Source organism: Onychostruthus taczanowskii, unplaced genomic scaffold (assembly GCF_017590055.1).
Source record: "Onychostruthus taczanowskii isolate IOZ18803 unplaced genomic scaffold, ASM1759005v1 scaffold108, whole genome shotgun sequence".
Classification (NCBI taxonomy): Eukaryota; Metazoa; Chordata; class Aves; order Passeriformes; family Passeridae; genus Onychostruthus; species Onychostruthus taczanowskii.
Genome location: NW_024497408.1, coordinates 716261 through 726981, shown reverse-complemented (window position 1 = coordinate 726981; position 10721 = coordinate 716261). Strand labels below are relative to the sequence as shown.

The 10721-nt window shown below is 48.8% G+C and overlaps 1 protein-coding gene across 1 annotated transcript; it reads left to right on the top strand.

Moving 5' to 3' along the window:
• Positions 1–1168: 1168 nt before the first annotated feature.
• Positions 1169–2528, top strand: RXFP3 (relaxin family peptide receptor 3). Its single transcript, XM_041419564.1, has one exon. It carries the CDS (start codon positions 1191–1193, stop codon positions 2526–2528), a length of 1338 nt encoding a protein of 445 aa, XP_041275498.1. The 5' UTR covers positions 1169–1190.
• Positions 2529–10721: the final 8193 nt, after the last annotated feature.

Here is a 10721-nt window from a genome sequence, read left to right as displayed (position 1 = left end):
ATCAATGGTAAAATAACATACTTGTTAAATGTTCCGTAAATCTCCCCCAGATGGCTGATTCGGAGTGCTTTACTTAGGTATATTCAGAATCTATTTGGTTTTTAAAATGCGCGGTTATCTTGATTTATTTAGAAGCGGAACAGCAGAAGGAAAGCCTCAGTTGCTATTCCCGTCGGTTGCTGTCTGTTTCTGCGGCAGGCTTGGTGGGAAGCGATTTCCGGCCCCGCGCAAGGCAGGGGGGCCCCCTGCGGGCGGGATTCCTCTGCCTCCGGGGAAGCGGCGGCTGCTGCTCTCGCCTTCGCCCGAGCGCTGCAGCGCACAGCTTCGCTGTCCGTGCCGTTCGCTTTAAAATCAGGGAGGACGCCGTCTCCTGAAGTCCCAAAAGCAGGGGGGTCCCTGTCCGGAGTGCGGTCATTCAGGGGAGGCGCGGTCCGGCCCGGTGCCGAGGTTTCTCAAGCGAGAAAGCGCGGGTGGTTTCCGGGTCACCCTGCGGCTCGCCGAAGGTGCGGCATCCCCAAAACTTGTCCCCACGCAGGAGGGGAAGGGTTCTGTGAGAGCTGATCCACGGGGACCTCATCGGGGAGGGGAATCGTAGCGGGACTGGGTGCATCACACCGGGGAGAGGAGAGGAGAGCACATCGGGGGAGTGGAGATCACATCAGGAGATGGGCGATCATACAGGGGAAAGGACCCTGACAGCGGCGGGGGGAGAGTACATCACCTCTGGCCGGGCAATTGCCGCGCTGAGCCCGAGGGAGCACCCTGTTGATTCACACGAGCGGTTCCCGGGCAGGTGTGCGGGACGGGATGGGATGGGACGGGGTGGGAAGGGACGGAATGGGACGGAACGGTTCAGGACGGCATGGAACGGGACGGTTCGGGACGGAACGGAACGGGGGCGATCCGCGGGAGCAGCCGTGGGGGCAGCGGGGCGCGGGGGCGCGGCGGTCGCGCTCAGCACCGGGGAGAGCTCCGCGCCCACCGCGCATGCCCCGCCCCGCCGGCGAGGATAAAAGCGGGCGCGGAGCCGAGCGGCGCCAGCCGTGCCACCGCACAGCCCCGGCACCGCACAGCCCCGGCACCTCGCCGTGCCCGCACCCTGCCGCTGCCCCAGCAACCCGCCCGCCGCCGCCGCTGGTCAGCCTCTGGGGAAAAAGCTCCCGCGGACCCGTCTCCCACCCTAGCATGGGATGGGCGAGCCCTGCCAGCGCGGTGCCTGCTCGCCAGCCCCTGGCATAAAGGAAGGAGCGGACAGGGAGTCCTGGGACACGCCGCTGGGTTTCCTGGAGAGCGCTCAGATGGACAACGGGAGCAACGTGTCCTTCCTGCAGTTCTTGAAGACCATCAACCTGGAGCGAGCCGACGGCATGCAGGGGGACAGTTCTGACGTGGTGCGTATTGTCATCTCGCTGGTGTACTCCGTGGTGTGTGCCCTGGGACTGGTGGGCAACCTGCTGGTGCTCTACCTGATGAAAAGCAAGCAAGGCTGGAGGAAATCCTCCATCAATCTCTTTGTCACCAGCCTGGCAGTGACTGACTTCCAGTTTGTGCTGACCTTGCCATTCTGGGCAGTGGAGAACGCGCTGGACTTCAACTGGCTCTTTGGCAAGGCAATGTGTAAGATCGTCTCCTATGTGACAGCAATGAACATGTATGCCAGTGTGTTCTTTCTCACTGCCATGAGTGTGGCTCGATACCGCTCTGTGGCTTCAGCCTTGAAGAATCAGCGTCGAGGAGACCCGCTGGGTGGCTGCTGCTCTGCCAAGTGGCTTTGTGCACTCATCTGGCTGTCAGCTGTCCTGGCTTCCCTGCCCCATGCCATTTTTTCCACCACTGCCACTGTCTTTGATGATGTTCTCTGTCTTGTCAAGTTCCCAGAGGGCCGAGGCAACAATGCCCAATTCTGGCTGGGTCTGTACCACATCCAGAAGGTGCTGCTGGGCTTCCTGGTGCCGCTGGTTGTCATTAGTCTCTGCTACTTGCTCCTGGTGCGCTTCATCAGTGAAAAGCACGTGGGCAGCACCTGCAGTGGCCCCAGCATCAAGCGTCGCTCCAAAGTGACTAGGTCAGTGTCCATCGTGGTGCTGTCTTTCTTCTTGTGCTGGCTGCCTAACCAAGCACTTACAACCTGGGGGATACTCATCAAACTCAATGTGGTGCACTTCAGTAATGAATACTTTCTCTCCCAAGTGTACCTCTTCCCCATCAGTGTGTGTCTGGCACACTCCAACAGCTGCCTCAATCCCATCCTCTACTGCCTCATGCGCAGGGAGTTCCGCAAGGCACTGAAGAACCTCCTCTGGAGGATCACCTCACCTTCCCTCACCACCATGCGCCCTTTCACTGACACCACCAAGCCTGAGAAGGAGGAGCAGGCCCTGCATGCCATGATGCCTGTCCACCCTGTCCCTGCTGCTCCCCGTGCTGCAGCCGTCCAGGCAGAGGTGGCCTATTACCCCCCTGGGGTGGTGATGTACAGCAGCCGCTACGACCTACTGCCTGCCAGCTCCAGGGAGCAGCACTGCTGAGGTGGCAGGGGGCTCTGGGGGGTGGCACAGTGCCCGATGTAGCCTGGGGATACTGAATGCCTGGTCAGGACAAGGGGAGGAGGGATGAGTAAAGGAGGACTTCTGTGTGAGAGATGCTCTTTTGTGGTTTTGTCTGCCCTCGGAGACACTTGATGGACTTTGTTTTCTGGAAGATGTACCCTGAGCTGGGGAACAGGACTAGGAGGAAGTAGTGGTAGGGTGTCTCTATGAGATGCCTTTTAGTGCTTCTACCTGTACTGGGGAACTAGGACTAATGAGGGTGATGGGACTCCAACCTGGGAGGATGCAGGATGTGCAAAGCAGCACAGGGAGGTGAGGGGCTGGGTGGGGTGGACTGAGGCTGGAAGGCCTCGGCCACATCCCCTCAAGCTGGAGTTGCAGGCAGCCCTCCCACCTTATGTGTTTGTCTGTGGCAGGGAGAGGGAGCTGAGCTGCTTTCTCCCTGCTGCAGCACCCTGTAATCGGTGCAGGCCTGACTGGTCACTGCTTCCTGGGCTCCACTGAGGGCTCAGGGATCAGACAGCCTCTCTTCTATTGCAAACCTGCCCTGAGTGGAACAGCCGGGACAAGTGGGTACAAAGCTCCTGCTTGTTCAGGCTTGGCACCTTTCCCCTCTTTTAGGGACTTGGGAAAGAGCAGGGACAAGGAACACTGTGCTCCCCTCCAGATCAGTGCAGGATCTGCTTTTCTAGCTACCCCCCATCCCACCAGCTGCTGCCAGGGTATAAAACAACCCAGACAGCCAAGGAGAAACCCAAGGATGGAATTTGCATCTTCATGGGGTGTTCCTTTGCCTGGGCTTGGAGGGAGGGTGTGAGCCCCCTAATACTGATCCCCAGCCTCTCTCCAGGCCACTGAGGGGAAAGGAAACCTCACAGCCCCAGACCATGTGTAGCAAGACAGCATCTCTCCCAGGGCACTGAGGTTGCAGGCTTAATTGTTACTGCACTTCAGACTGTTCATATTTCACTTCAGGAAATCAGCACAAATGTAAATAAAATTTTTAAAAAGGGGGAAAAAAGAAACACTCCTAGCCACTTCAAATCACTTGCTCTGGGATACTTCTGGGTTCACTCAAAACCAAGCACAAAGGCTTTAGTTCTGCTGAGGGTTTGCACTGACTCTTGCCAGTGTTTCAGAGAAGTTCAGTTCAGTTCCTCTAGTCTGAGCAGCCCTAGGGCCTGCAGTGCTTTTGTGGCCTGGAGAATGTCAGGGATTGGCCTTTACCAGCCTCTGTTCCACAGAAATGCCTGGGAAATAATTTGAGGCTTATCTGAATTGAACTTTTTAGGGGGATGAAAAAAATGTATTTTTAAGCTGTGAAAGTTTTTATGATGAGGCTATATATCTACTTCTTAAAATATTTTTTTTAATTATGAGGGAAAAAATTGAAATCAAAAGATCAAAGTATTTGTTTTAAATGATGGAAAAGTGCAACATTTCTGGTTTTGGTTTCAGAGAACAAGTTCATTAATCCCTAATACTGCATATAAGATGATTATTTAAATACAATTTTTGAAACTGTTTTCAATTTCCAACCCCTTTCCTTGCAGTCTAGCTCCAGCATCTGCTGATTGTAAAAAGGCAGAGGGTCGTTTGTCACCTCTAAGTACTGACATGGAGAAAACTTGCTATTTCTGTCCAGAGAAAACTGCTAGACCATAGTGGCAATTACACTTTTCAGACTCTGTTATGGGTACTGTACGTGTTGGTAACTCCTGTTATAAAATTTGTGTTTGGTCTGAAAGCAGCTGGTTCTGCTACTTGCAAGGAAAAGCTATCTTATTTTTCAAGGCAGAAAAGACTTCTCCAGCCTTGGGCATTTGCTAATGGGGAAGATACTGATTTGCAAGTTGTCTGAAGAGCAGCAGAAGTGAGCTGGTGGCTGATGGGCATACTTACAGATGCAAAGACTCCGAAGAAATCAGACATATCCACAGAAGAACTTGAGCATCTAAGTACTGTACATCTGCCTATCTAACCTCCTAAATCCTGACTTGGTTGACCAGTGAAGTCTGTAGGTATTTAAGTTTTTTCTAGTAAAATTTTTGTGCCTAGAAACCTGTTCCTGAGCATGCCTAAATCTGCTTAATTCTGTAGCACTTATTTCTGTGCTTAATGGGGATATCTCTGTCGGGACTGGCCACAGTGTATGCTGTGAGGGAGGCAATTCTGCATCCCAACACAGAAGACCCTGTGCCAGGCCACGCTAAGTCAGAAGCGGCTGTGAACTCAACTCATTCCCCCCATCCCTTTGAGTCTGTGCCTGGATGTGCTGCTTCTGTTCCAGCTTCAATGTATGTGCAGATTATGCTCCTCTCCCCTCCCTTGTGAAATGCTAAATTGTGGTCACAGCTGTCCCCCACAGCCTGAGAGATTCAGTTCCCTTTTTCCACATCCCAGGGGAATGGCTGAATCTCTCGGCCGCTTTGTGAATGTGCTCATATTCTCTGGCTTGAAACAGTTCCCTGTTGCCTGAGTTGCTCACTGTTGCTGGATCCTAATGGCAACGAAAGCCCTCAAACTCTGCTTGGCAGCATAGTGGTTAGGATATAATCTCCAAAGAGAAATTGTGGAGAGATTTTTTTCAGCAAATACAGAATAGAAATTGGATCCAGATCTGGGTTCTATGTCTCCCCTTCCCAAGGACAGTGGTTAACTTCCTCCCAGGTCCTGTTTCAATTAAAGTTCCAGTATGCTATCCAGGAACCTGAGGTCTTTCTGGACCTGCTGGTAAAGCCGCTTAATGTGCTAAAGGATTTGCAAAAAACTGCATTTCTGATCTGGGAGAAAACCCGTAATGTCTTGTTGCAGGTGAAGAAAGTTGCACAGTTGTATAAGAAAAGGATATCACGAGCTCTTAAGTCCAGAGTTCAGAGAGATAATCATGTTTCTGTAGGCCAGGAGAAAGTATCTAAATTAAGGGCATGGGAAGAATCTCACAGACAGACACTCTTCTTACTGTTTGCTTTTGAACAGCGTAATTTCTTGCTTAACTTGCTTGAAATTTTTTCCCTAACTGATGTTTAACTGTTCTTGTGCATTAAATAAACAGCTTTTCAAGTGTCTGAAGTGTAACTATGAATTTCAATAGATAGCAAGCTTCCTGAAAGACAGCCTCTGTGGTGCTCAGCATGGCAAAACCCATGTGCTTTTGTAGATGTCCACGTAGACATAATTTTGTGCCAGGAAAACAATACAGTAAATAAAATGGGTGGTGTTCAGAACAAACACATAGTTAGCCCAGAGTGCCAATGTACCATTGTCAGAGGAAACCCCAGGTGTCTGATCACTAGAGATATAAAAACTTCCCATCTGGCAAATCACCCAAACATGAAAATACCATGAGACTGTGTAGGGACTGGACAATGAAATTAGTGGGCAGCTCTCTCACAAGCCGCTGATCTACCCAGTGTAAGTCACAGATCTGCTGTTTCAAAGAGGCACAACACATTCACACTTGGCCAAATGCTGATTTAGGCCAGACCAGCAGCCCAGGCTGTGCAGGTCAGTGCACAGCCAAAGAGCAGCAGTGCATGAGCAGAGAGAAATTCTGCTTCACCTTGGCTGTGGGTCCCAGCTAACAGCAGGAAATCTGTTCTGTGTGTTCCATGGGCAGGGGCATCAGCCTAGGTCTTGGCAGAAGGTACAGTTGCTCTGTTTGCACAGCGTGTGTGGCCTCAGCAGAGGATCATTCCAGCTCAACAACAACAATTCCTACCTAGTATCCAGGGGTTTCATAAGTAATGACAACAACACCCTTCAAAAACTCTGTTTCCTACAAATGTCCATGTCTTAGTTTGTAACAATCATCTTTTCATGTACTAAAATAAACATTGCTGAAGGATACAAAACAATACTTACTGAATTCTTGACAAGATTTTCATGCTTGGTCTCCTTCTGTTACAGATTCCTGGGGGGGCGCTGGTGGAGAGGTGCTCTTGGTTATAGAAGGGTAGGGACCTGAAGGTGCAGGCTGACATCTAGTGACAAACTGAGAGAACCTTTAAAGACCGGATATTCTCATTAGGCAAAGACTGATTCTTCAGGGACGTTTAAGTATCTCAGCGCCTTAAATAACTAACCAGGGTCTTAATGTAATAACAGCCTCCAATTGCATTTCCAGGTTTCCCTTTGAAATGCCTCTTCGGTGGAAATGCTGTTTCACTTTCCCAGTGAGTTATTCTGGCACTCACTTCAGCAGTAAAAAAAGTCCAGTCCCCTTCATTCCCATTCACGACTGTCTGCTCTAAAATTGATTATTCAATTGAGTGTGTGCTCAGAAACTCTGATCTAATTTGTATCCCTGAGCTGGAGCAGGAGTAGATATGGGTGCAGTGCAGCTTAAGGACATTAGGTTGAGAGCTTGGAACTTCTTTTTTTAGTGAGGGTTTTTTCTCAAAAGAGAATTCCTATTTTTCCATTTAAAGGGGGTTACTGGAAATATATTTTTATGATGATGAGAGCAGTTAAAAGAATCTCTTCCAGGTACAATCTCAGTAGCAGTCAGTGCTGTGAGTAGCCAGTTAAATCATTCCTGTGCTAAAGTGTATCTGACAATACTCATCAGCAGGTTTCTTTGCCTACGTCTGTGCATAGACTCAGAGTCCTTTTCAAATCCTAACTGTAAAATATAGACTCACAGGATGGCTGAGAAAACTGGGCCAAAAGATCAGCTGCAGACAGAAGCAGTTTCTTTAGTTAACAATTTTTTTGAAACATTGACTTCCTGGTTGGAAAGGACTGATTACTATTCAGTGTGGGAAATAATAAAATAAGTTGTCTTACTCAGATACCAGCTCTCTCCCTTACTCATCCATTTTTTGGGACAATGAGATACTGTTTCTCCAAGGACTTGTGGTTTTCCTTCAGATCAGCTGAATGAGTATGGTCAGTTGTATAATGCCAAATCAACTGTTCAACACTGACTTCTAAAATCATTGTTCAATGAACCTTTCCACTTTCGCTCAGCTGAACCTCACACTGGATAAAACTGGAATCTTGTGGACAATGACTTGTGTCTGTATTTGTGAAGAAGTCTGATCAGCACATTGACATCAGGTGGGTGACTCACACACCAGGGGGTTGTGCCAGCATTCAAAGGGTGTTTAAGTAGCTGAAAAAATGGTGTGACAGGAAGCTCAGGCATCTGGACCAAGGGGATAACAAAGTCCTGCATTCTCTGCACCAGCACAGGCTGGAGCCCAGTGGACTGGAAAGCAGAGAAGGAGCTGGGACAAGGTGAACATGAGCCAGCAGTGGGCCCGTGCAGCACAGCCCAGCAGCATCCTGGGCAGGACACTGCCAGCAGGTCAGGGGAGGGGCTGCTTCCCTCTGCTCAGCCTGGTGGGACACATCTCTGATGCTGTGTCCAGTCCGGGGCAGGTTACCATTTCTGGATTATTTACCAGGGAGGCTGCAGTATGGTGGAGGTCTTGGAGCATCTGCCATGTGAGGGGAGGCTGACAGAGCTGGAGGTGTTCAGCCTGGACCTCAGAAGGCTTTGTCAGTGTGTGTAAATATCTGATATGAGTGGGGATTAAAGAAGTCGAAATCAGACTCTTCTCAGTATTGTCCAGGGAATGGATGAGAGGCAATAGGCACAAACTGAAATTCTGTCATTGAAATGTAAAAAGGAAAAAAAACCCTTTCAAATGGTGGGGTCAGGCACTGGAACAGGTTGCCTGGAGAGACTGAAGAATTTCCAGCTTTGGAGATGCTCAGAATCTGATTTAACGCTGATTGTACTTCTTTAGCAACCCTGTGCTGAGCAGGGGGCTTGGATTGGGTCATCTCCACAGGCAAACCCAACTATTCTGTGCTTTTGTGTGATTTTCTGATAGCAAATGGATTGCTCTGGATATGACTTTGTTGTAATACAGTGGAATTGGCGTTAGTGTCTGTCTTGCTTGATGTTTATTCTGAAAAACTTCTACAAATTTTATGCCCTCAAATCATCTACTACTATGTATTTCAAATCATCTATTAAATTATTTTTTTAAGGTTTTAATTGCTTTTAATTTCTGCTGAAATTGTGGAGAGGGCTCAGAGGAAATACAGTCTTCCTCTTGCCCATCAAAATTCACTTCCTGCTGAAACCCAGTCCTTTGTTCATAGGCCAATCCAGTGACAGATACAGAGGTACAGAGAGCAAACCATGAAGTCCTGAAATGAAGATAAGAGATCCTACAGCAGTAGCAGTAGGATCAGTAGCAGTAACTGCTCAGTTTGTACAGTGGATCATAAATAGAGAAAAGAAGAATCTGGTTTAAATTTCAGATCTAGCATTACATTTTCAGAGATGTAAACTGAAATCTTGAATTTTGAGCACACTTGATATAAAGTAATTCCAAGGAAAATATTCCAAAATGCAAAATCCCTGTCCAGAAAAGAACACCACCCTTTGATAAGTTGCCATCTTTTTCACAGAGAGAATCATAGTTCCAAAAGCTGTTTTATTGCCATGTTTTGCAATATTATGGTAATCTAACAATCTAACAATATTTGGGAAATATTTCTGCTTGCTGGGACTGGGTGTTTTATTAGAACTGCAGCAGTTATTAAAGAAAGAAGTGCCTCAGCCCTCAAAATCTGTGGAAACTGAGTAACTTGCAAGTTGCATTGCAAGCTAACATTTTTTTAAAAAATCAGATCTGAATGCTGGAAAAACCCAAATAATCTGAGATACATTTGCACTTTTATAGTGATCTGCCAGCCGTGTGGCCCCAGTGTAAAACTCCCAGACTTCAGTGAAAGGCGTCTCTGTCAGAGACATTTCCCTTCCCTCTTGTCACTCCTTAGCCTCCACAAATCTGCCGTTTGTCACATTTCCTTCTCACCATCTAACGGGCAGAGGGGCCTTGAAAACAGAGGTGTCCAAGACTCTGATGTGCCTCCCTCTATGCTGCCCCCAATGTCCCCTTGTCTCCTGATGCACGTCAGCTGCTGTGAGCCAATGCAACAAAAACTCGTCTGCCAAACAAGCAGGGAATGGCTGCAGTGCAGGATTGCCTCTTGGCTTCAGCACTGAAGGTTTCCATGGCCAGGTTCTGCCATGAATTTGATGCTAAATGTGTCCACCACCACAAGTCCCTAGAGCAGTGTCTGCAATGCATTAGGCTATCCCTGGCTGGGGGCTGTGTACAAATCACAAATGGGACGGGACTGCTAGGAACACGTCTTGAGCTGTTTTATTTTCCAGCATCAGTCTCATTACAGGGTTATGATGATGGAAAGATGCCAGCAGCTCACATCCCAGGCAGCAGACCAAGAATATAATGTTACAACTTATTTTATAAGTTTTTTGACCAATCACACAAAGCAAAAGCATGTTGACAGTAGTTCTGTCCAACCACTATAAGCACAGGTACCTTTGGTTAAAACAATGCTTGCTTATTTCGAATACAATACGTGCTTGTAAGCCTTACAACACAATGCACAAAGCTCCATTACCAAGCTTAGAACTTCCTAATATCTCACTGGATACACTTTTCTGCAGCTTAGGGAATTATTCTACACAAGCATTAATACACAGACTGTTGTTCTATTTGTCCTTACTTTTCCACTTATTACACAATTTTTCTGCTGACTTATTTTATGGCCACTGCTTCTCTCTAATTGCAGTTCTGCTGTCCCTGAGGCCTGCCTTTCCCAAAACCCTCTGATTTTATGGATTCCCACAACAGGCAACCGGGTACAGCTGGCAAGGAGCAGCCTCCCTTGGTCGCCCAGGCACAGAGGGACAGCGGGAGCGGGCCGGCGGGCAGGCCGGGCGGGCGGTGCTGCCGCCGAGCAGCAGGGGGCAGCCGAGGGCCCGGCTCCGCAGCCCGGCCCCGCTCCCGAGCCTCGGGAATGACCCGGGACAAAAGCTCCCCCTGCTCCGGGAGCCTCGCACCGCGGGAAACTGAGGGCTTGCTCGTATCTGTCTGCTGCGCAATCCCGGTTTTCTGACTTTTGTTTTCCTGCGCAATCCGAACTGACTTTTGTTCTCTCCTGCTGCTGCAAGTGCTTGCCCACTGGAACAGCCTCCAGTTTGATGGCTCTGCGTGAAGTCACTATCCGTAATACAAAAGTAAAATACTAATATCTGGGAGGTAAAGTGTTTATTTCCAATTTTAAAAAAATAGGAAATGTAGCTGCTTAACACATCTTGTGTGTCTGTAGGAGCAATGC